At 47.1% G+C, this 25,894-nt stretch overlaps 1 protein-coding gene across 4 annotated transcripts in view; it reads right to left on the bottom strand.

Moving 5' to 3' along the window:
* Window positions 1-25,894, bottom strand: part of KDM5C (lysine demethylase 5C) — a 466,536-nt gene that overhangs the window by 304,044 nt on the left and 136,598 nt on the right. For 2 of the 4 annotated variants that reach the window (XM_086940146.1, XM_086940145.1), the window contains exon 6: window positions 17,466-17,534. The exons of the other annotated variants lie outside the window; for them this stretch is intronic. In XM_086940146.1, coding sequence (XP_086796272.1) covers window positions 17,466-17,534 — 69 coding nt within the window. The remainder of the gene's footprint in view (window positions 1-17,465; window positions 17,535-25,894) is intronic. 4 annotated transcript variants of the gene reach the window in all.

The raw sequence follows: 25,894 nt of genomic DNA, 5'->3' as shown, positions 1-25,894 counted from the left end.
GTAGATAGCAGTACTCACAACATAATGCTCATAGACGCGAATGGTAAAATAGTATACATGCCTAATGATAAAATGCAAAAGACATGGTAAAGCGTCTAAAAAGAGCATAGAGGAGGCGGGAGAACAGAGGCTCACCTTATTGGAAAAGATTGCGAAGAACTGCTCTTCCCCCCCGAAGCATCTGCATCACTTGCTGAGTCCAGACAGTAGTGCCTCGTAAAAGTGTGCCTGCTGGACCACGTCGCAGCTCTGCAGATTTGTAGAAGAGGCACACCAGCGAACAGAGCAGTGGAAGAGGAAACTGCCCTTGTAGAATGCGCTCTTGGTAAGGCCTGTAAGGGTCTTCCTGCCTGTTGATGACAGAGTCCAATTGTCGACGAGACCCATCTGGCGATAGTCTGTTTGGATACTGCACAGCCTTGGCGCAGTCTGCCATAGGCCACAAACAACTGATCTGTCTTACGCACAGCTGCTGTTCGTGAAAGATAAAACCTGAGGCTTCTCCTGAGGTTTAAAGAGTGTAAAGCTCGCTCAGCCGGGGATTGTGGATTTGGAAAAAATGTCTTGAGGATTACCGGCTCATTTAAATGAAAGTCCGATGGGACCTTGGGGATGTACCTTGGATTGGTACGCAGTACCACCGAATCTGAGGTAAATTGAAAACAAGCATTTACAATGCAATGGTCTCGGCATTATTAAAGGTAGAGCTATTGGCATTGCTCATGACATTTTTTTTCTTTTTTTTTTTTAAACATAAATAAATGGTATTGTCTTTTACAATGGCAATAGGTGAGCATTAGAGAGTAGTAGAGAGTATTCACAGAGCCACCCACACTCACAGAGCTACACACACACACACACACACACACAGAGCCACCCACCCACACCCAGAGAGCCACCCACACACACAGAGCCACCCACACACACGCAGCCACCCACACACACACACAACCACCCACACAGAGAGCCACCCACACACATAGAGCCACCCACACAGAGAGCCGCCCAGACACAGCCACCCACACACAGCCACACACACACCCACCCACCCACACACACAGCCACCCACACACACATCCACCCACACAGAGCCACCCACCCACACACAGAGCCACCCACCCACACACAGAGCCACCCACCCACCCACAAACAGATCCACCCACCCACACACAGATCCACCCACCCACACACAGAGCCACCCACCCACACACAGAGCCACCCACCCACACACAGAGCCACCCACCCAAAAACAGAGCCACCCACACACACACAGCCACCCACACACACACACAGCCACCCACACACACACACATACAGCCACCCACACACACACACACAGCCACCCACACATACACAGAGCCACACACACACACTTAAACACCTCTAGCTAACACAAAGCCTTTCCACTTAGCACACATTTGCACGGACAGTGCACAGCCACAAACTGTCTCATCCTGCAGTAGATCAATGATACATGCCGCATCTGGAGCACCTTTCCATTCAACATGCAGGCACGCAGAATGCAACTGGGGAATTTCAAGTGCAGCAAAGCATTGTACTGTACAGTACTAACGTATCGTCCATGTTGAGTACTAAAACATACACATTCCAGCCATCATCTGGCTACTGTATGCTCCACCAGTGCCCCCTGCTGTAGAATTCAGAACACTGTCCCCAATGAATAGCGTGCACTGCACTAGAGACGAACCCATAGTCACAAGTGTTCACTATTCCGCACAAGCTTTCTTCTGTCAGGTGAGCCCTGACCCCTCTCTCCCCCCCCCCCCCCCCCACCATACACACATACCCGTCGTGCAGGCACCAACAACAGCATGTCAGTGATGTGCGTGCAGAGCGTCAGAAGCAGTAAGAAAACCCTAGTGACAGGAGTGCACTGCATAAGAGACAACCTCCGTTACCAGTTCACAGCACCAGCACATCAGTGACAGGAGAGCACTGCAATATAAGCAGCACCCAGCTAGGAAAAAAATCAGTATCAATATGAGGAGAGTAACCCTTATACGTCAAGGGAACAGGGTAAAGTAAAGCTCAAACAAAGTAAAGGGAGTTCCCTTGAGTTTGCTGAATTTAGACTGGTCAGTCTATTGTCTAATAGGTGACCCACACACATTCAATCACTCCACAATATGTGTGTCTAAATTTAGGAAAGAAATCAGTCCTGCGCACCAAAATAAAAGTGGCCCACATTAGTGAACTAGAAAGCCCAAAAAAGTGCCCATGTTTACAAACTGGTGCAATTTTAAACTTGTGAAGGCATTATTTTTGCAATGTATGGATTTAAGCTTGCTGCAGGAAATGATTGTTTCCAGGGAGAGATCAACAGTAAAACCAGCCCAGCAGACATAAAACAGGCCCACGAACATCCAAAATATAAAACCTGCCCACACTCTTACTCTTAGACCAGCCTATCAGGCACTGCCTGCCTGCCCGATAGGTCTGTCGGACACTGTCTGTAATAGACACGGTTTATGCCCCGTAACTTCTGGGAAGTCAGGTCACAACCCTGCAGAAATTCTAATGTCTGCAAGGGTGATGAGAGCGCGGTAAATCCTATTCTAAAACTAAGCCTGTTTCTACGTGAGTTTTCCAAAGCTGCATTCTAATATTGCCGAGCAGTTTCTGATTACACTAGGGCAGTTTAATGACATTTATAGGAAATTATATCGAAGTTTAAAGGGCTATGCTCTCAATAGAGTTGATGAAAATCACTACTGTGGCTTAAAGAGTTGAAATAAAACGACATTTTGAAACCCGAGGAATAGAGAGGGAGAATAACGTGTGATTTATTATTAGAAAGAGGCCGGAATGCTTTCTTTGCCCATATCTAGAACCGATTACCGGTAAGCATCTTGCGCACATAAGTGCCAGAGGGATGTTCTGGGCCGACAAATGCCGGATGTACTTTTTTAATCAACGGGGAGGGGCTGTCTGCTCTGGACTCAGTTGGGGCGATGGCGAAGCGCTGCAAATACCGGCGCGTTTCCTTTCTGCGGAGGCAGCTACCCTGCTGACCGCGGTGGCACCGCCTCGCCTTCCGCGCGGGAAACCGTCTTATCTTTCCCAGCTGGTCTTTCATCCCCTTGAAGTGTAAATCCGCGCCCGGCGGACGGCCGACTAATGAACGCCGGGAGCGGGATCAGAGCCCGGTTACTGCTCGCCCCCGGAACCGGGCCCGAGAGGACGCGCGCCTCGGCGCTCCGGAGGGACGCGCAGAGACGCGGGCGTCTGAAGTAACGGGCGTCATCCCACCCAAGGCCTTGATGCAACGCGAGAATCGGCAGTAATTGATAAAATACATACTCGCATTTCCCAAATGGCCATCAAAAGAACATCTGAGCAACATGAAAGTGATTCGTAACACCATCTAAAAACTAGTACGTCACACTTTTTAGGGTTCGATTCCGAGCCAGGCGGGTAATTGGCGTGCATACGTACATGTAGCAGACTTCTGCAGGTACACAACAAATGACACCGTGTCTTTTTTCTACAGGCAATTACTTTTTCTAATGCAGAATACCCTTTACCTCATCAACTGGAAATCCTGCTTACTACAAAATAAGCGGGAGGGGGGCGGGAAACAGACGCTCTGAAATGCACACACGAGCGGGAGGGGGCGGGAAACACACACACGGACAGCAAAAATACACGGAGAGCGGGAGGGGGCGGGAAACAAACAGGGGGCGGGAAACACACACACGGACAGCGAAAATACACGGAGAGCGGGAGGGGGGCGGGAAACAGACAGGGGGAAGAAGGCACGGAGGGAAACAGCCACGATCTTACCTTCACTGCGAAGGATCGAAAATGGCGGACACAAGCTCCGAGATTTTTTCCGATTTGGGGGCGTGGTTTTGATGTTCTGAGTGACGGACAACGTCACTGTCTAAAGAACATCAAAAATTACGCCCCCAAATCCGAAAAGGACGGAGCTTGTTTGGAGTGACGCATCTCTCCTCCAATGGCTGGCCTCCGTTTAGGAAGCCAGCCAATGAAGGAGAGAGGGGGCACGGAGGCGGGACCTTCGCCGCTACTCAAACTCATTAAATCTCCGGCCTAAGACTGCGCAAGCGCAGCCTTTTAGGCCTTCGACCTAAAAATGCGGTTTAGACGTGAATGCTTGAATGTCACTGACCCTTGTGGTAGATGTTAAAGCCAATAACAAGGAGACTTTCCAAGTGATAAACTGAAGGTAAACCTTATGTATCGGCTAAAAGGGGTGACACATGAGCTGGGCTAGCACCACATTCAAATGCCAAGCAGAAGGTGGTCGTCGAATCGGAGGAAACATACGAAATAGACCCTTGAAAAATTGCTGGATTATTCTTGAAGAAAACAGAGTTTGATCCGTCCTGACGGAATCGGGAAATGGCTGCCAGAAATACCTTCAGGGTTGAATGCGCCAAACCCGATATAGCCAGTTGCAGGAAGAACGGTAATATTTGTTCTGGTCTAGCATGAATGGGATGCAGATCAACAGTCTGGCACCAGGCACAGAAACGCTTCCACTTGAGTTTGTAGGTCTTAATCGTTGACTGTGCTCTGGCGTTCGCTAGAACCTCTTGACAATCGTGAGGAATGTCTAAGTGGGCGAATTCATTGTGCTGAGGAGCCAAGCTGATAATTTCAGAGAAATTGGGTCCGGATGGTACACTTTGCCCCTCTGAACTGTCAGGAGATTCGGTATTCGAGGCAGTTGTATTGGCCTGCACTCTGAGAGGAGGAGAAGCTCAGTGAACCAATATTGCCGGGGCCACCTTGGAGCAATCAGGATTAGACGACATGGTTGACTCCTCATCTTCCTGATGATCTTGGGAATTAACGGAATTGGCAGAAAAGCGTATGCAAATATTCGACACCAATTCATCGAAAGGGCATCCCCGCAAGAGTCTTTGTGGGGAATCCAGCTTGCAAAGCGTTGGCATTTCCGGTTCTGATCTGTTGCAAACAAATCCAGGTCGGGAGGACCCCACTCTCGGAATATCTGATCCAGGGATTGTTGATGTAGCTCCCATTCGTGATTGCTTCCGGCGGACCTGCTGAGTGAGTCCGCTAGGACATTGGCAACCCCTGGGACATGGACCGCCGATAGATTGATGTTGTGATCAAGGGCCCAATTCCAAATCTCCTGCGCCTGATGGGACAACCGGGCTGATCTTGTGCCTCCCTGCTTGTTCAGGTAATGCATGCTGGTTGTGTTGTCCGTTCGTATTAACACCGTAGAGCCCTCCAAGATTGCCTGAAAGGATTTCATGGCGAGAAAAATGGCTCTTAATTCCAGCAGATTTATGTGCCATTTTTTCTGTTGCATGTTCCATTTGCCACTGACTGTCATCCCTTGGAGATGGGCGCCCCAGCCCTCCAGAGAAGCATCCGAGGTCACGATGAATCTTGGTCCTTCTGTCTGGAATGTACATCCCACTTGCAGGTTGTCATCTTGCCCCCACCACTAGATGGAGTTTCTCATCCGAGGAGTTATGTTGATGACGTCCTCGAATAAGCCTGTTATTTGCACCCACTGACGACTGAGTTCCTCCTGTAAGGGTCTCATTCGCAGGCGACAGTTGGGGGTGAGAGGAATACAGGAGGAGATCATCCAGAGGAAAGACTTGAACTTGCGAACAGAAACGCACTTTCTTTTTAGTAGTGTTGAGGCCATCCTGTGAATCTTCACCTGCCTTTCTTTTGATATGAACACTTGTGCGAGTCTTGTGTCCAGCGTGGCTCCCAAGAAAGACTTCCTCTGTGATGGAGTCAGGGGAGACTTTTTGAAATTCACCGAAAAATCCAGGCTCTGGAATAGTGATAGACATCTCTGAACGTGAGTTTTTGCCAAGTCGATGGAACTGGCCTTGATAAGGCAGTCGTTCAAATATGGATAAATTTGAACTCCCTCCAATCTCAGGTGTGCGGCCACCGGGGCTAACATTTTTGTGAAAACTCTGGGGGCTGAACGTAGTCCAAAGGGGAGTACTTTGAACTGGAAGTCCCTGCCAGCCACTCTGAACCGTAAGAACTTCCGGTGTCTGGGAAAAATGGGCACATGAAAGTATGCGTCCTGAAGTTTGAGTGTTGCCATGTGATCCCCTACTGAGAGAAACTGGAGGATTTCTTGCAGCGTCAACATTCTGAAAGATAATTTCTTTAGGTACTTGTTGAGGGCACGCAGGTAGAGGATGGGGCGCCATTCCCCCGACTTTTTGCGGTTCAGGAAAAATCTTGAATAAAATCCTGTTCCCCTCTGATGTTGAGTTACCTTTTCTATTGCTCCGTTCCGAATCATTGAGTGTATTTGGGAAAACAGCTCTTTGAGATAAGCTGGAGGTGGTCCTTTTGGGGGAGAATTTGGAGGGGCTTTGACGAATTCGAGAATGTGACCTCTGGAAACCACGTCCAGGACCCATCTGTCCGTGGTAATCTTGGAACAATTTGAGTAATATCGGGATATTCTTCCTCCAATTTGCTTCAGGCTGGGACAAAGTGGTGGAAGGAAGTGCTTCTCACTTGCTTTTGTTGTTGTCTCTTCCTCGGTAAGAGGTTTTTCCTCTTGGAGTAATTATTTCTCCTTTGGCCATATGTTTGTTGACGGTATGGCTGGTATCTTTGATTTCCCTGGGTGTTATTGTAGGAGCGTTGCTGTGAATAATCTCCTCTGCTAGAGAAATTGCCTCTTCCTCTTGCGCCACGAAAGGAAGACTTTCGAAATTGGAGAGTGCCCAGCGACCGTCTCTGTCTTTCTTTATGGCTTGTAATGCCTCGTCAACATGTTGTCCAAAAAGGAACTCCCCATCATAGGCCATGTCCATGATCTTTGTCTGGACCTCTAGACGAAAGGATGTAGCTTTTAACCAGCCTTACCTCCGGAGAACAGCTGCTCCCGCCAGCTGCCTGAAACCTGTGGCTGCCATGTCCACTGGATCATCAATTATTTCAGATGAAACGCTCTCTCCCTCCAGTAGGATCTTTTTTGCTTCAGATCTATCTGGTTCTGCAAGCTTCTCGATGAAAGGCGATATGTCAGACCACATCTGTCTGTCATACCTCCCAAGTATTGCAAGTGAATTTACGGCTCGGACCGTGGTTGCTGCAATAGTTGACACCTTCTTCCCCATTGAGTCAAGACGTCTACCATCTTTATCAGGGGGAGCAGAGACCTGTGCAGATGGATTCTTGGCCCTTCTTTGAGCTGCCTGCATAACTACGGAATCCGTTTTAGCCTGACCAATAAGGCATGCCGGTGACGAACTAGGTGCTCTATACTTCTTATCTACCCGAGGTAGTACTGCGGGTAGAGAGTTTGGTGTAGCCATTATTTTCAGACCTTCCTTCCATATAAAGTCAATGATTGGAATAGACCAACTCTGTCTTTGCGGCAAATCCTTAAAATCATATAGGAAGCATTTGTCTTGTTTAGCTTCCATTGTGATGAGGAACCTTTTCGTAGCTCTTTCCATAATCTTATGAAAGCTGGCAATGTCCACCGGCGGAGAATCCACCGTAAGCAGGCCTGCTGGAGAAGGAGTTTGTGCCTGATAGTCGTCCCACTCCGACGATACTGACTTGTCGTCCAATTCAGTCTTCTTGTTCATCTTCCGAAGAATTCTCACCCCCTGCCTGATGAGATGGTACTGGTGAAGAAGGTACTGCGGGCCGTGCTTCCTCAGCTGTCATTTGAGAAACTGATTCTTGAGGTCCTAAAGTTGCGCTAGATGTTCTTGACCTAGGCGTATAGACATGAGAATCACCAGATTCTGAAGGTGGAAACCTGCGATAATAATCGCTCAACATATATTGGAGATTCTGGAATAAATCCATAGGCATTTGCATGCTAGGTGCAGACACAGTCTCTCGACTAGAGTGTTCCAGGAAATGTTCCTCCTCCTCTTGATCCAAATCTTGAATCTTTATGAGCAAGTCAGAAGGGCTCCTGGCCGCACTGAAAGAGTCGTCCTCATAGGATTCCTCTTCCTCAGAATCCAATAATTTATCCGGCAGCTTTTATGGAGACAAAGTTGTGGAGGATGAACCACGCTTCTGTAGGAGCGAAGCAGTGGTAGCCGGTGATGGCAAAAGTATTGTGGATGTTTTAGCTGACCACACTTGCATTGCCGTACAGGTTGACAGTGGAGGCGTCGACGGAGCCACTGGCGCGGATGACAAGCCTGATTCCCTCTGTGTTGTCAGATCAGTCGTCGACGGCGCGCCCGTCGACGGTAACGGCTTCATAGACTATGAACTCGTCGACGGGGTTGTTTTCTTCTTCGTCGACGGAATAGTCGGCTTCGTCGACGGGATCATTTTCTTCGTCGTCGGTAACTTAGTCAACGACGACGTCGTCGACAGTAACTTCGTCGACGAGGATGTCATCGACGGTAAGGCCTTAGTCGACGGCAAGATATTAGTTGACCCCTGAAATGACGGCGAAGAACTAGTCGACGGTACCTTTAGGATTCCCGTCGATGGTGGAGCATCGACGATCGATGGGACTATCTTCGTTGACGAGATGGTCAAATTTGTACCTGAACCAACGTCGACGGTGAGGCGGTTGAAGACATCACCATAGCTGATCTTAGTGAGGAGAAAGTCACTGTAAAAGTGGAAAAAGTGGCCACATGAAGAGATGGCGACGATGAGGCTGTATTTGACTCTGCCATGGACAGAGGTGTAAACTGAGGTGAAATTTTTTGAGTAGCTGCTTTGGAAACTGTAGATTTCTAGGAAGTAGTAGGCAAACCAGAATCCTGAGAGGATTGGGCCTTCAACACTTTCGCCCTAGGAGAAGCCACCACAACCTCAGTTTTCCTCTTCCTTGAGGAGACCGAAGACCCGAGGCAATGCTCCCTACCTCTGAAACAGGGTTATCCTTGTCCTTTATCCTCTGAAGCCACAGGAGAAGACGACCCTCTCTGTTCCCGAGGGTCTTTTGAGGGAAGGTTCTGCAGATCTTACATTCCTTCGCCTCATGATCCGGATACAGACAGTATATGCATTTTTTGTGAGGATCCTCCTTGAACAGTCTTAGCTTTCCACAGGAATCACAAGCCCTAAAAAGGGATTTAGAAGTAGACATCCTTTGAAGGTTAAACAAGCACTGGCGTTGCCAATAGGTCTCGCAGTAGGAAAGTTGGAGCTATTGGTTTTGTAAATGACAAAGCCCTTTATGTTTTTAAAATGAAAACAAAAATAAAAGGCATTGTTATTTACAATTTTAATAGCTCCAACTTTCCTACTGCGAGACCTATTGGCAACGCCAGTGCTTGTTGAGAAGGATGCTCAAGCATTGAGCTTGGGGCCTAGATACATAAATTAGACTGTCATGTGTATGGATACCCTGTTAATTATAATGTAGGATCCATATCACTGCAGCAGAATTAAATGTGTAAAGGGCAGCATCAGTTGACAACATTTGACAACATATCAGTATATCAATCCCTTCTTACAGACTAACCACAGCCCAACGTGTTTTTTTGGGGGGAACCAACACAGCAGATCCAAAACATGAGAGGAGAAAGACAGCACATAATTAGATGATCTCTTCTAGGGGTGACCCAATTAAATAATTTATAGGGTGGTAATCAGATGTTTGAAGTATGAGAGCATCTAGGTTAAGAAAATATCAGAAATGGTGTCACTTGCTGCCTCATGCCCCAGTCTTGCAGCAAGAGTGCGTTAGCTGCTCCAAAGGCCATGCCATTACTCTGCCAAAACTAAGAAAAAAACTCCAGTCCTCTGACTTAATGGTCGTGATAATAGTAATAAATGGGGGTGTGCACATATGCTTGACACAACTTATTTTGCAGACAGTAAAGCATAGCAATGAAAATCAAATGTCATGTTTCATTCACAATAAAAGGGAAAAGGGATGTATTTATTTAACGAGTGAGTTCTTCCACTGTGACCATTTACAGAAGGCAGCATGTTTTCGTCATCTTATTATCTGCATGTTTTAGCATATTTTGCTCTCTCTCGAATTATAAAATGCTTTTTATTTTTATTTTATTTAAATAAAATCCCTCGTGTTTTCTACTCAAAAGAAAACAGCGTAAGTGTCGTTAAAAACGCCACCAGTGTTTAAAAAAAGGAAGCTTCTAAGTGCGTTCCATTAAATTGCATAATCTGCAATAGTGTATTTGTGATTTATTGAATTTACGACATTATTAGATGGTCATCAAATGCGTTTGGTGATCCACCGCAACAGGTGCAGTCGAGCAGGTGCTGTGCCCGTAGAGCATAGCTATTTACAACAAGGGGTGGTGAGGAACAGAGACTCTGAATAAAGCAGAAAGCTCTCACCCAGTCAAAAGATCAGGGCTAGATCCAACACCGTTTTTTAGCTCACTGCACCATCCCAGTTTCAGAACCTGGCTGTATGCAAATTAGTCTGTTCCTGTCCCAGTGCATGATGGGAACAGGGCAAACCAAACTACAAAAGCCAATTCTTACACTGGGAAGGAAACAAGCTCCCGGGGACCGGTTTCTGGCATTGCAGCCGTCTTCGGCCCGGTTTGCTTGAATCCTGATGGTGCAATGAGCAAGGGTCTCACATCTGAGAATACCCTTCCACGCTTAGGGTGGACAAAAATATTTACAACAAGGGGTGGTGAGGAACAGAGACTCTGAATAAAGCAGAAAGCTCTCACCCAGTCAAAAGATCAGGGCTAGATCCAACACCGTTTTTTAGCTCACTGCACCATCCCAGTTTCAGAACCTGGCTGTATGCAAATTAGTCTGTTCCTGTCCCAGTGCATGATGGGAACAGGGCAAACCAAACTACAAAAGCCAATTCTTACACTGGGAAGGAAACAAGCTCCCGGGGACCGGTTTCTGGCATTGCAGCCGTCTTCGGCCCGGTTTGCTTGAATCCTGATGGTGCAATGAGCAAGGGTCTCACATCTGAGAATACCCTTCCACGCTTAGGGTGGACAAAAATATTTACAACAAGGGGTGGTGAGGAACAGAGACTCTGAATAAAGCAGAAAGCTCTCACCCAGTCAAAAGATCAGGGCTAGATCCAACACCGTTTTTTAGCTCACTGCACCATCCCAGTTTCAGAACCTGGCTGTATGCAAATTAGTCTGTTCCTGTCCCAGTGCATGATGGGAACAGGGCAAACCAAACTACAAAAGCCAATTCTTACACTGGGAAGGAAACAAGCTCCCGGGGACCGGTTTCTGGCAATGCAGCCGTCTTCGGCCCGGTTTGCTTGAATCCTGATGGTGCAATGAGCAAGGGTCTCACATCTGAGAATACCCTTCCACGCTTAGGGTGGACAAAAATATTTACAACAAGGGGTGGTGAGGAACAGAGACTCTGAATAAAGCAGAAAGCTCTCACCCAGTCAAAAGATCAGGGCTAGATCCAACACCGTTTTTTAGCTCACTGCACCATCCCAGTTTCAGAACCTGGCTGTATGCAAATTAGTCTGTTCCTGTCCCAGTGCATGATGGGAACAGGGCAAACCAAACTACAAAAGCCAATTCTTACACTGGGAAGGAAACAAGCTCCCGGGGACCGGTTTCTGGCATTGCAGCCGTCTTCGGCCCGGTTTGCTTGAATCCTGATGGTGCAATGAGCAAGGGTCTCACATCTGAGAATACCCTTCCACGCTTAGGGTGGACAAAAATATTTACAACAAGGGGTGGTGAGGAACAGAGACTCTGAATAAAGCAGAAAGCTCTCACCCAGTCAAAAGATCAGGGCTAGATCCAACACCGTTTTTTAGCTCACTGCACCATCCCAGTTTCAGAACCTGGCTGTATGCAAATTAGTCTGTTCCTGTCCCAGTGCATGATGGGAACAGGGCAAACCAAACTACAAAAGCCAATTCTTACACTGGGAAGGAAACAAGCTCCCGGGGACCGGTTTCTGGCATTGCAGCCGTCTTAGGCCCGGTTTGCTTGAATCCTGATGGTGCAATGAGCAAGGGTCTCACATCTGAGAATACCCTTCCACGCTTAGGGTGGACAAAAATATTTACAACAAGGGGTGGTGAGGAACAGAGACTCTGAATAAAGCAGAAAGCTCTCACCCAGTCAAAAGATCAGGGCTAGATCCAACACCGTTTTTTAGCTCACTGCACCATCCCAGTTTCAGAACCTGGCTGTATGCAAATTAGTCTGTTCCTGTCCCAGTGCATGATGGGAACAGGGCAAACCAAACTACAAAAGCCAATTCTTACACTGGGAAGGAAACAAGCTCCCGGGGACCGGTTTCTGGCATTGCAGCCGTCTTCGGCCCGGTTTGCTTGAATCCTGATGGTGCAATGAGCAAGGGTCTCACATCTGAGAATACCCTTCCACGCTTAGGGTGGACAAAAATATTTACAACAAGGGGTGGTGAGGAACAGAGACTCTGAATAAAGCAGAAAGCTCTCACCCAGTCAAAAGATCAGGGCTAGATCCAACACCGTTTTTTAGCTCACTGCACCATCCCAGTTTCAGAACCTGGCTGTATGCAAATTAGTCTGTTCCTGTCCCAGTGCATAATGGGAACAGGGCAAACCAAACTACAAAAGCCAATTCTTACACTGGGAAGGAAACAAGCTCCCGGGGACCGGTTTCTGGCATTGCAGCCGTCTTCGGCCCGGTTTGCTTGAATCCTGATGGTGCAATGAGCAAGGGTCTCGCGTAGAGCATAGCAGCATAATCAGGCATGCAATACTGCGTAGCGATGTTACTGACAAAAATATATTTATGTGAGGAGTCGTACGTTACCCCAGAGCATCAATGTTTTTGCGCCAGAACAAACTCCAGGTGTGATAATCACAGCAGTTCCTATGCCTTCACAAAAAGTGTTCCAAAGTCTGCAAGCAAAATCCAGCACGTCAATTCGATGGAAGGTTAGAAAGCATACACAGTGACCATAGTAACCATCCTGGCCACTCAGAAGCAGGGCCAATGAAACCGGAAGTTACGAACTGTTGCATGTGTTGGTATGGCTACCATGCGGCAATGAAGGAGCCTGGGGCATGTTTTCGGAAGTTGAGCAAGCTTACTTAGTGACCATGACAACCGCACAGCAATTCATGGAGCCGCAGGCTCACTGCTTTTCATGGCAGAGTTACAGTGTACCGATTACGTTCTGCGTTTCTGAAAAAGCTACCTTTACGACGGCAACTTGAAAAAAATCTTATTGCCGATTCCATTCCAAGTGAAAGCTTGTCGCACACGTACAGCAAGCGAATTAAGGGTCAAGAATAGCGCTTTTCAAAAATGCAAATAGGGGATGCAAGGTGACAGGCAGAGTCACTGAGAGAGTCAGAGAAAGAAAGGGACACTGAGAGAGAGAGATGTGTGTGCGTGAAACAGACGTAGAACCAGAAAAATAGCTCGCAAAGTGCTTTCTAAATGAGTACTTAATTCTTCTCTGTTTCTTTGAATACTTAGGAATGACTGAGGCGCATTGGTATTGAGAATTTTACGCAGTGTTCTCACCAAAACGAAATGTTTCTTTGTTCTGTAGTAGTATGATTGTGTAACTGGGCCGTAGTACACAAGGTTCCCCCAGGGCACTTTGGTATTACAGAAGGGGCCGCAGATGCTTGTGCAGCCCCTTCTGCAACACCGCTAGTCAGTGGTTTCAATGGAAACAAGACGGAGGGAAGGCAGAGAAGGGGAGGGGGGAGGAGAAATGCGACACGGTGTGAAGCACATCAAAGGGCTTCTCCTCCCCTAATTAGGGGAGGAGAAGCCCTTTCGGGAAACTGAAAGTATGGCCGGCCTGCGGCCCGCCAAGAATAATTAGGGGAGGAGAAGCCTTTTGATGTGCTGGGCTGGCCCTGAATGCGCGTGCTTGTTTGCTCACGTGATTCACGTGAACTTCATGAAAACGTCGGGGCTGAAAGCCCTTGGTTTGACGATGATTTTCGCCACTTGAATTCTCGCTCCGCTCGATGCGCTTGCGCACATCAATAGGTCGCGAGACCTAAAAACCAACCAAAGTAAGAAGAAACTGAGCAGAGCTCAGGGAGACTCCCTTCACACGACGTGCAGTAGAAAATCTGGGAGCCTGAGCCTCTAGGGAGAACATTCTGGTGGGTGCTGTCGCCTGATTGGCTGCAGTTTGGTCTATACAAAATGACTAGGATAGTCATGAGTGTTGGAGCTTTTGCTCCTGTAGCTGAGGGCTACTTTACTTCCTGGTTGGTTATTACCAAGGTTTTTTTGTTATTACAAGCATATTATTGCTTTTTTATATACCGTGGGACTCCCACTCCGACAACGGGGAATGATTCAGACATGTGAATCTATGAAAGACACCCCAAATACTGGAGAAGGTTTAGATGGATATATATGTGGGTCAGGAATTTCTGGTATATCTTGTGGGTTTGGATACTCCCAGTCTGGTGAACCTGTTTGGTAGGGAAAAGTGTCATCAGGGTCTTTCCCTCCCCCCATTCTATACTGATCATCATAATCATCCTGAGGAGGTGTATGTTGTGGAGAATGAGAAGGAGAATCTGGAGGTGAAATGTTTAAAGGGAGAGCAGGAGAAGGAGATACAGGAGAAGAAGGCTGCATAGGAGATGTGGTAGAGTCCTTCTTGACAGGCACTGGAGCTGTAGGTGCTGTTTTGGATTTCCTCTTCCGGTGTGGTGGAAACCTGTCCCGTTTCTGGATCTATGTATATCCTTTTTTGTAAAGGATCAGGTCTAAACAGCTCTTCTTGAGAACTTGCTTTCGGCGTTGATTTTTTCGGTGCTGGGCCTGGTTTCTGCTGGTCTTCAGCCTTAGGAGTTATTGTATTGTCCTTTGGCGTAGTTTGACACCGTAGGCATTGTTTTCGGAGTCGCTGCCTGGTTCGAGGGCTTGGTGGCATCGGAAGCAGGCTTTGTGGGTTTCGGCACCGAAGATTTTGGGATGGAAGCAGGCTTCATTGGTTTCGGTGCAGTTTTGCCTTTAGGAGTTGACGGTTTCGGAACAGAGACTTCTTTCGGTTTCGAACAGAGACTTCTTTCGGTTTCGGTGCAGAGGGAGCTGGTTGGATCGAACGTGCGGCGTGCTCAGTATGGAGCTACCGGAAGACTAATATTTTCTTCGGAGCCGGGCTCGATGGCAGGGCTTTCAAAGCAATGTCTCGGTCTCGACTGGGCCCCAAAGGCAGAGTTTTGACCTTAGCCTTTGGTTTATGGGTTGGGACTATGGTAGGGGCAGTCGTACTCAAGCGTTGACCTGATGGTATGGAGTCATCTGAGTTGTCTGCGTCAAATACGATCTGGAGCTCATTGGAATCTTCCTCGGGGACACATGGACCTTCGAAGATATCCACCGGTTCCGGAGCTGATCTCTGCATGTCACGTCGACGGGCCCTCCGATCTCGAATGGCTTTCTCGGATCGAAAGGACGCACAAGCTGTGCAGCTCGACTCGTCGTGTTCAGGTGATAACAGGTTACACACCTCGTGATGGTCGCTGTGTGGAAATGTTGCTTCACACTCGGGGCATTTTTGAATGGTGTCCTTTCCATTAGTTGTAGGCCTTGTCACGTGGGTAGGCCCAACGGCCCACGTCGACGACCGGAATCGAAGTGATGAGGTTGAGTCTATGTACATTGAAGTTAGAGTTTGTTTTTAGAAGTTTTGCGCGTCGAAGTCTTCGAAAGTAGATTTTTGAACCGGAGCGGAAAAGTTGCATTCGAACCCAGTGGCAGAAAAAAACTGAAGATGGACCCGATGACCATGCGCACTATTGTCCAAGGGAGGAGTCACCTATGTTGAGACTACAAAGACTTCTTCCAAGACAACAACAACCTGCAATCATCCGAGCTCAACACCAGGTGGCGATCTAATGCAAAGTGTAGAATCTGCAGCTCATATACCTCGAACATATTCTACACAATAATATGCCCCAGCACCAATCTGAGCTACTTGGATATATACAGTGCAAACACTGGAGGTGCAAGATACCATCCTATTCCAATCTTTAATTCAATTCCTGTGCGGAACCGTTCTTAATTATTTGAGCAGGTATCCTAATCCAGCTTTCACCCCAGATGCCTCTTTCCACAGTCCTCCCGCTGCATCGGAGATTTCCACTTTAAATTTTGTGGGTCGTTGATTAGAGGAGCATATAATATTGCGATCAATCCACTGGGGTTAAACCTAGAGAAGAACCTTTCAATGTGGGGTGAACATCTAGTGGCTGCCATTTTAGTCTCCGGTTGTTGTGACAAGTGTCTGCGTTGGGTATAGGATAGTCAAACTCTGACCTCAAATGAAGTTTTGCTTTTTAAAAACAATCTTATTTTGTCCTTTATGAACATATTTGAGCACGAGACAAATCCCTCGCCTCCATCTGTTGTCCTCTTTTCATCCGTAGGTGGAGAGAAGGATTAGTTACTTACCTGTAATCCTAGTTCTCTTCCAGGGGTATCCTCATCAAAGTCATAAGCACATGAATATTCCCGCCCATGCGCAGGACCCCGGAAACATATAACATATGTGAAAACCATATATGCAGCTCTATGTGTGTGTATATATATATATATACACACACACACACACATACAATGGAGCCTTCCTTCAACATGCTGAACAATGCTGCAAGAGAAGTCTTTGCACATAAATACATTCCAATAAAGCAGGGGGGGATGGTAGGCTCAGATGCCTCCAGAAGCCCACAAGTGTAGCCCCTCAGTGCCCTATTTCTTCCTGCCGTGCTACCCCCTCTTTCCACTGCAGAGGCCGGGCCTGCAGTCCACTCAGGCCTTCCTGCTTCCCCAAGGCTCTTCCCTGGCGCCTTCTTCGCTTGTTGGTAGCAGGCCTCCCTTTCCTCTAGCTGAGTCTCACCTCAGTCATTTTCCAGACTCTCACAGAGCTCAGGTCGAAGCCCTCCAAGTTCTGACCTGCTCAGAGGCTTCGGTCATCTACAGCTCCTTTCACCAAGGCAGCAGCCGTCCTTCACGCAGCACCAGAGGAGATCGCCAGGCCTCCGAGATCTATGCTCTTGCCATTTTGTCCTGGTTGGCTGCCCTGTTCCAAACCATAACCACTGGGGTACAAGATGGGGAGAGGGGACTTCACTACTTTAGGCATTACCAGGATGAAACTACTGCTCCTAGCTGGGGGGTTGTGGGCTTGACAGCACAGAGGACGGAGCCACGAAGAGTTAGTCTTCCCAGAGCGCTATCTTCAAGTAGATTTCCACTAAGTACCATTTTTACCACCAGCCCAGCCTCCATCATAGGCAAAGTACACAGATGGAGTTTATTCCCACTTCAAGCTCCATCACATAGTAAAAGTGTGAGCATCATAGACCAAGATCATGGGTATAGTGTTTGGGAACAGTATTAACAGCAGCACGAGCTCCATCCTTCCCAGGGACCTAGGGAAAGGAATCAAGCTGATCATCACAAACACAATGGAATATGAAATAGACAACAGAAAATTCTTCGTGCAATCAAGGAATGGGGGTGTGGGAGGAGAAATGAACAGACACAAATGAATAATACCAAAGATGGAGAAATCGGATCAGGGAGGGAGGGCGATGCGCCAGCGGCAGGAGAGACACTTTCAGGATCCTGTGAGACAACAAAATAAGAATGGATAAGAAACTGGGAGCGGCCTTAAACAGCAAGACCAAATGACACAGGAGTGACCTACCGAGAGGTCAGAAGACAGAGTGAAACCAAGGGAGGCACCAGCACAGATTCAGCTCTACAGAGAATGAAATCAGAGGGCAGGTTAGGAGCTAGTGAGCAGCTGCAGGCAGCATTAGAAAAGAGCTCTGCCCACTGAAAGGGAAACTAGATGGTGTTCACTGATAGTGCAGGTTCACAAGCAGCATTAGGATAGAGCTTGGTTCTAGGACCTCTGAATACAAAGGGTGCATTAAGAAAGAGCCGTGTGATTGCAGAACATTAAACAAAAGGGCATGACAGAGTAGAAACCACTCTACAGAGACAGTGTTAGTACAGTGGGAAACCTAAAGGTGTGCCACCCCTACAGAAGTAAACCACAGACAGCTTCCCAGGGAATGCACAACCACAAGTAGTATCAGTATAGAGCTCGCCTTGACAAAGAGTAAAACCAGCGATTGAGCCTGTATGACAAATCTAATCAAAGCTGTATTAGCACAGAGTTCACCGTCAGAAATGGAAACCAGAGAGCTTTCTTCACGAACAAGTTTCTCACCTTTGGTAACTGTTTCTACTAGATACACTACCCAACTACAGATTGCTCACCTGTAGAAAACCTCCAGGCCTAGACTGGACCCGGAAGATTTTCAGCATAGCCCCTGTGCTGCGGGAGGTGGCGTCATGCAGCTGCACACGTACTCCGCTTTGCCCTGGAAGCATCAACTGGAGCCACATTTAATTTCCACCCCAGCACGCGGACATCAGTTTCTTTCTGGACAATGTCCGCAACCTCTGGCACACCCTAAAATAAATCAGGTGTGCCAGTGTGCAGATCCGATTTAGGATCTTTTATGATGCCAAAGAGTCCAGAGAGCACGGGAGGTGGGAGGGTGGTGTGGAATCTACGGTTAGAGTATCCACCAGACGGTAAGTAGCGAGACGGTTACTTACCAGTAGGAGTTGTCTTGCAGCTTAAAAAGTTTGCCGGATTCAAATGCTGTGCATTATTTCGCCATCTAGTGGTTGGGTCCGGAATAGTTGTTTTTTTCATTATTATTAGGGCTCGCAAGAGAGCCCTCTTGAACGGTGTTTGAATATAGGCTTGCACATGCGTGTGTTTTTCTTTTCGTGGCCTGCTATTGGCCTTTCACTGCTTCCTGTTTTGTAAGGTAGACACCAATAGGCCAGAGGCGGGCACATAGCTCCGCCCATGGCCTATTGGTGTCTATTAGGCGCATTTCCTGACATATGCTTTCAATTAGTTCAAAGCATATGGCAGGAAAGGCACGCGCGCGGCACCACTCAGGACAAGTTTTTTTTTTCAATGCAGGTTTTTTTTCCTCACGGGATTCTTTGGGATAGCAAGATACACCTTTGTGGAATTAATTTACTCCCCTCGAAGAAGCCGGGATGCTTTCATAGTTTGGGGCGTTCATATTTTCGTCTGTAAATAAAAGGCTTTTACATTTCCACCAGATAAGCGTTAGCACGAGTTCCCAGCCATAGCCTCGCCCCAGTTCACGTCCTCATCCGTTGCTGCTGGGAACAGTAGGTGTTCCTTCCTCTGAACTGCACGCTGGAGGCTTGCATGTGCTCAACTGAAGCAATGGCTCCCTCGGAATGGCATGCTTGGACTGGAAGCCGCCAGTGGGCCGAGATGCGCCGATGTAACAGATGCGAGCAAACTCCGAGAAACCGGGTTTGTGAGCGGGGGTGAGTGCAGGAGGCCGCGGTGAGCATAGTCTTACTTAAAGGAGACACCTTGAGACCATCTTCTCTCCGGAGCAAAGTTTACCTCAGGGACAGTACCACAAAACATTTTTTGACTAGCACTTTTTTTGTTGTTTGTTGCGGTTTTATGTAGTGCAAACTCGACCCGGAAGGTATTGGACCGCTTTACACGAGCGCCAGCTACATTACACATGGACACATCCATTTCTAGTTTATCTTGCTCTCTTTTATGAGCGACAAGGACAGTGTCAGCGAGGACCCTTTAGAACACAACTGCTGCACGGTCTCAGGTTACTTCCGGTTTGCCTTTTTGAAGTGTCTGACAGGTTATGTGACCTGTGGTATCAAGGCCAGTTTCAGAGAGCTAGCGACTAGTCTCCTTCACACAACTTTATTTTATTTATTTTAAAAGTTGTGTATAGCGCTAGCCCGACCCGTAGGTATCCGAGCGTATGCAGGATCGCTTAACAACATCTACTAGTTAGTAGGTACACAATTGGCACTCTGAATCAAATCTGCAAATTAATTTCTTCTTCTTGTTGCCACACTACCAGTCTGAGGACTTCTGCCAAATCCTAGTTCTACGTCTGTATTTGCAGCAGGTCTCAGTTTTTGGTTTGAAATTCTTGTCACCTGTGTGTCCGAAATGTCTACCTCCCTGCTTTCACTGGCGCGATGGGGGAGGTATAGCTGCTTTTAAGAAGTCACAGGTCTTCGCCCGTCCGAGTGTGTAATACGAGAAGATCAAACACTGCGTTTTAGTGGCTTTAGAAAGGGGGTGGAGACGCATCGCCTGGGTTATGGGAGTTTTACTTTATTACGCTCGAGAGGCATTTCCACCCTTTGTTAGTTGATTATAGCACACATTTGTTTTAAGAGCCTTCCTGCTTCAAGGCATGGAATATCCTCCCCTGGGTCTTTCTTGCTCCGTTTTTTTCACAGAGAGATTTTGTGTTTTGACTCATTGACAGAGCCGTGTTATTTCTAGCACAACTAAAATGTTTGCATGTGCTCTTTGCCTCATGAGCTGGTCAGATTAAATTGCCCTTCTTTTGGCTTGACGTGTACTCGTGTTTGCTCTCCCCGTCTACTGCCGACTCGAATTCCAAATGAATCTCTGGTAATCGTGCATGCTTTCTTTGTGATTTGTTACACGGCGCGTCCAAAAGGCTTATTCTTTGTGTTACGATACTTTGCAGCGTGGTTGAAGCGATTTTTCTTTTCTTTTCCATGGTCACACACATTGAGTAACTAATTGTAACTTGGGGTGAGCGAAATCTCTGTAATTCGCGCTTGCGTAATTATGCAAACTTATGAGAAAAAAGCGTAATAGAAAACTGGCATTTTGAGCTATATTTTTCTGCAAAAAAAACATGCTGTGGGCAACAGCGACTCATTCTGGTCTTCCTCGTTGATCTTGTGCTAAAATGATGTCGTGATGCGTCATAAATACGCCACATAGAAGAACGGTGTATTTGTGGACATTTTGTGTAAGGTTCCTCTGCGTATACTATACCAAAGCAAGGTATAGCGTGCACAGAGTCCAGTGGATGCCCAGTGATAGAACGGAGGACAAACACTAAGAGCTCTATTTGAGGTGGTGTGGTCGGGCAGTAAGGCTTATCAGGAGGGCGTGATAAGCATGTATTTTGTTCACTTGTGCTACTCACCAGAAAAGTGCTTCAACGCCCATCAGGGCTAACAGGTGCTATATGAATACAAACCTTTCTTCCCCTTCTATCCCTCCGCTATCCTTCTCACTCCAAATAACTGCTAATATCCAGCACTCAAATTACTTTCATATTTCACCATACTAATTCACCACTAATCATTTATGGGTTTATGGAGTAGCGTGCTTCAACACCCCATCAGGGGTAACAAGCGCTATATAAATACAAACCTTTTAAGGTCTCGCCTGAGCCAATGCGCTTGCGCATTGCTGGCGAGATTGTAGTAGGAGAAAAGTCTACCAAAACGGCGGATTAGACAGTTCATGTCAGACAATGTGACCCAGGCGCATGCACAGCAATTCGCTCTCCCTACCCCTCCCACAAAGCAAGACAGGCCAAGAACATCAAAGCAACTGGCCGCTTGGATTCCCCGCCCCCCCCCCCTTCAGACTTCAAAGGAATGCGCTTCCCCGCCCCCGCAATGCCGAGAGCTTGTTGCTTTATTGCTCTCACTTGTTTAGTTAGAGCTGCGTAAATGGCAACTATGGCTCTGAGAAAGATTGTTTAAAACACATGGCCTTTGAACTGGAGGCCACGCCACACTTTGACCCTCTTCTGCCCTCCTGCTTTCTGCCCCTAACGTGGCCCAATTGCTCCTTTATTTGAGTCCCCTTCTCTTTTTTTTACATCAAACGTATTTTTTTTTTAATTTCACAATTTGTTTTTTGCAACCTTTTCAGTTTGTCTGTAATTTGCAAAAACGGGTGGGTCAAAGATTGGTAACACCATAGGGCCTATCAACTTATAGACGGCTAGGTCAACTTGGTTAAACACTGTGTGAGAACACATAGCCTTTCAACTCGATGCCACGCCGCACCTCTGACTGACTCTGCCCCAGCCCCTCCTTACAATGCAAGTGGCACCACAGTGGCTCATCGCCTACAAAACTCCTCGGGTACCCTCCCAGTGGACACGCATCAAAGCCAGTATCGCAGGATCCTGGCAGAGAACCCCTCCACTCCTTCCTCTGGCCGGATCGAAGATTTCTAACATTGCAAAAGGTAAGTATAGAAAAGAAGCTGCCCACGTCCATACCCACATCACCCGCCCCCGCTCCTCTCTCGCGCCATCCTTCTTAACCAACCCTCCCTTCACATGCTTGCCTATCAGTCTCCATAACCTCTCCCCCCTCCGAACTAATATCAATATTACCGTCCGTACTGCTGCAGGCCACACACTGCTGCAGGCCACACACTGCTGCAGGCCACACACTGCTGCAGGCCACACACAAACATCTTTTACTTGCAAAATGTGTTTTCTTTTTTGCAAACTGTAAATCAAAGTCAAACACATATTTTACGTACATACCCATTGCATAACAGATTTTCAAAAAAAGATGCAAAATACATGCATCAATATTTATTAACTACTTCTTCAACAACATTATAATTAAAATTTTTAATACACCTTCGCATTACATATCGATTGTACTTCAGTATAATTGCAATTCCATAACTAGCACTAACATTGCCATTTTCAATGCCAACTGTTCAAACTTTAATAATGCGAGACCTGTTGCATTTCCAATGCTTGTTTTTTTCTTGTTTTGGGCGCTTTATACCACCATTTGATGCCAGGTAAGTCCCCTGTGCGACGTCAGACAGTGCCCTGAAGGACGTCGTGCGTGGTAGTCCTCTTGGGATTCTTTTTCTGTTTGTGTTCTTAGTTTTGTCCCTTGCTCATTTAGTTAATTATTGTAACATGCTTCTCCGCCGGTTTTCCTTGCAGGGGAGGCAGGGAGGGTCGCATGTGAATCCAGAAAACTCTTCAAGCTGCATATCTACTCCTACAAGTACCCATTTTGTTTTGATGCGTGATTCTTGGTTCACATGCTGTGCATCAGATTACGTAGATGTTTCGCCCATCTTGGGGAGGCTGTGGTACGAGGAAGACTTTACGAACAGGTGTTGAAGTACCTTCCGTCCTATTTGTGCTTCGTTATTTTGGTAAAGGTCTGCGATGATGCCCATGAGGCTGCTACACATAGTGTCAATGGGCACATTGGCAACAAACCCCAGGTTTGCACCCCGCTTTCTAGTGGAGTGAGCTGGTGGTTGTGCGGTTAATTCCTTGTTAGCGGTGGCATAGCATTGTTGGACGGTTTGCACTATCCATTGTGAGATTGTTGCCTTTGTGGCAGGTGTTCCTGTGTTGGTATGTGCGTAGGCAAACAACTGTTTGGATTTGCAGGTTTGTTCCGTTCTCTGTAGGTAGTACAGTAGTGCTCTCCTTACATCCAGGGTATGGTGGCTTCTTTCTCCCTTCGTTTTTTGAAGAAAACCGGGAGGAGAATGCTTTGATCCAAGTGATAATTGGATACCACTTTTGGCAGAAACTCTGGGTTCGTTTTTTAAATAACCTGGTCTTTGTGGATTTGTATATATGGTTCCTGTATGGTTAATGCTTGTAACTCACTTACACTCCATAAGGATGTTATGGCATTGAGAAAGGCTGTCTTTAAGGAGTTGGGCTCAAGTTCTGCCTTATGCATGGGCTCAAAGAGTTTTGCCATCAGTTGCGTGAGCACTGTATTTAGACTCCACATGACACTGATACTCCTCTAGAGGGAGCAAGTCATTTAGATCCTTCTAGAAGTCGTTTTAGGGCAGGTCTTGTGAAGAAGCTTTTGCATGTTTTCACCCCTGGCGTATGCTGCAATAGCAACGAGGTGCACCTTTATGCTTGAGTAGTTGATGTGGCTGTCTAGGAGAGGAGTTAGATAGGTGAAAACTGTTTGTGTGGTTACAGAGGAGGAGTAGGTAATGGAGGTGAGGAAGCGATGGAGTAGGTACTAAGGGTGGCCCAGGCCTAGGTATCACTGTAGGTTGCAAAAGACAGCCTTTCAAATGGGTCCATCATTTCTTGGAAAGTTGACAAAAATAACAGGAACCTGCATGACCTATACCATAAAATGGAAGTTAATATGAGATAGGAGGGTTATAAACCATGAAGGTCCAGCGTCTGGGGCCTCTTTGAAGCTTTCAGGCAGGTAATCTTCATTTGTTGGTAGATACCTAGTCCTGATAATTCTCCTCAACTAGGGTTTCACCTTCAAACTCCGGGACACTAAATGCATCCATTGGATTAGGACCGTATCCAGTCTCCAAGGAGTCTTGTTACAGAGGTCTGCCTCAAATTCGGAGTCTAGATTCTGGATAGATAGGCTTGGGGTCACGTTTAAGGGTGAAAAGGTAGTTTGCGTTGGAAAATACGTCGTCTGTGTTGTTGCCACTATTTCTGATTTGCCACTCTATGCGGTTATAGCCATCAAGGTATTAGTCACTAGCAGAAGGGATACCTTTGGAGTGGTCTTCTGTGTGGTCTTCAATGATGGTTCTGCCATCAACGGTCCGGTCATTGTCAACAATGATCTTCCACAGCCGACGACCACGCTTGCCCATGGATGTCAATGAGAATGCAGTGGACTGCAATGTTTTTTCTTTAACCCGAGGATGGCATTTGAGACAGGGCTTCAAAGGACCAGATTTTAATGCTGTTTTTTGCACTGGGTTAGTGTTCCTCCTTCCTGGAGTGTTTCACAGAGGAAACTCCAGTTTTTATTTTCTGGGGAATGATGGCTACAGGGCCTTTATATTGTAAATCCAACTATGGAAACAAATAGTATCTTACCTGTCGGTGTAGTTTTGCAGCTTGAAGATCTTTCTGGATTCACTATGCTGTGCATTATTCCGCGGTCTAGTGGTTTGGTCTGGAATCGTAGTCTTTTTTTCCCGTAGCCCAGGTGGGCGTCGACGTCCCACCTTTTGGTGTCCTTCCGTGACGTCTGCACACTTCCTGCGGAAGCTCCCACCCTTGGGCGCCATCTTCGGATTCTTTTTTTCTCATTTTGTGTTTTTGCAAATCCATGGCAATGTTCAAGTAAGTTATTTAATCCGCTTTGTCGTTCAAGGTATCTGTTTCAGTATTGACCTGGTCTTTTACCACCCGATTCTCCAGCCTCATCTTTCTGGCGGAGGTGGGTTCGCTAGTGAATCCAGAAAGATCTTCAAGCTGCAAAACCACGCCGACAGGTAAGAAACTATTCGTTTTGCAGCGTGAATCTTTCTGGATTCACTATGCTGTGCATAGACTTTGTAGTGGTTTGTTACTTTTGTGGAGCTGGGTGGAAGATAAGCTTTGGCTGTTGAATATACGTTGAAGCACTTTTTGTCCTACTTGTGCTTCCGTGTTCAATTGTATATCCACGCAGTAGTGCTTAGTGAACGTGTGCACTGAAGCCCATGTTGCTGCCAGGCAAATGACTTGAATGGGTGTGTTAGCCAGGAAGGATATCGTAGCTCCCTTTTTCCTACTGAGTGGGAATGCGCCCCCTCCGCTTGCTCTTGGTCTGCTAGTTTGTGGCAGAATTGAATAGTTTGTGCGATCCATCGTGCGATGGCCCCCTTTGTTACTGGTCTACCCAGGAAACTGTTTGCGAAGGACACAAAGAACAGTTTTGTCTTCCTATGTTCCTTTGTTCTTTCTATATAGTGCATTACTGCCTTTCTAGCGTCCAGAGTGTGGAGTGCCTTCTCTGCGCTTGTGGTTGGTTTTTGAAAGAAACTTACTGTTTGGTTGATGTGAAACCTCGACACCACCTTTGGCATGAAGTGTGGGTCCGTTCTCATCACCACCCTATCATTGTGAATTTGGATGTAGGGTTCTTGTAGCGTTAGCGCCTGTAGTTCATTCACCCTTCGCAGGGAGGTGATAGCCACCAAGAAGGCTGTTTTCATTGTTAGCATTTGCAGGGAAGCCTTATGAATCGATTCAAAAGGCGCCTTCATGAGCTCGGTCAGGACTAGATTAAGGTTCAATGCTGGTGGCGGCATCCTCTTAGGA

Source organism: Lissotriton vulgaris, chromosome 10 (assembly GCF_964263255.1).
Source record: "Lissotriton vulgaris chromosome 10, aLisVul1.2, whole genome shotgun sequence".
NCBI classification, from domain to species: Eukaryota; Metazoa; Chordata; class Amphibia; order Caudata; family Salamandridae; genus Lissotriton; species Lissotriton vulgaris.
The sequence above is the reverse complement of the archived record's forward strand: the minus strand, read 5'-3'. Positions and strand labels throughout refer to the sequence as shown.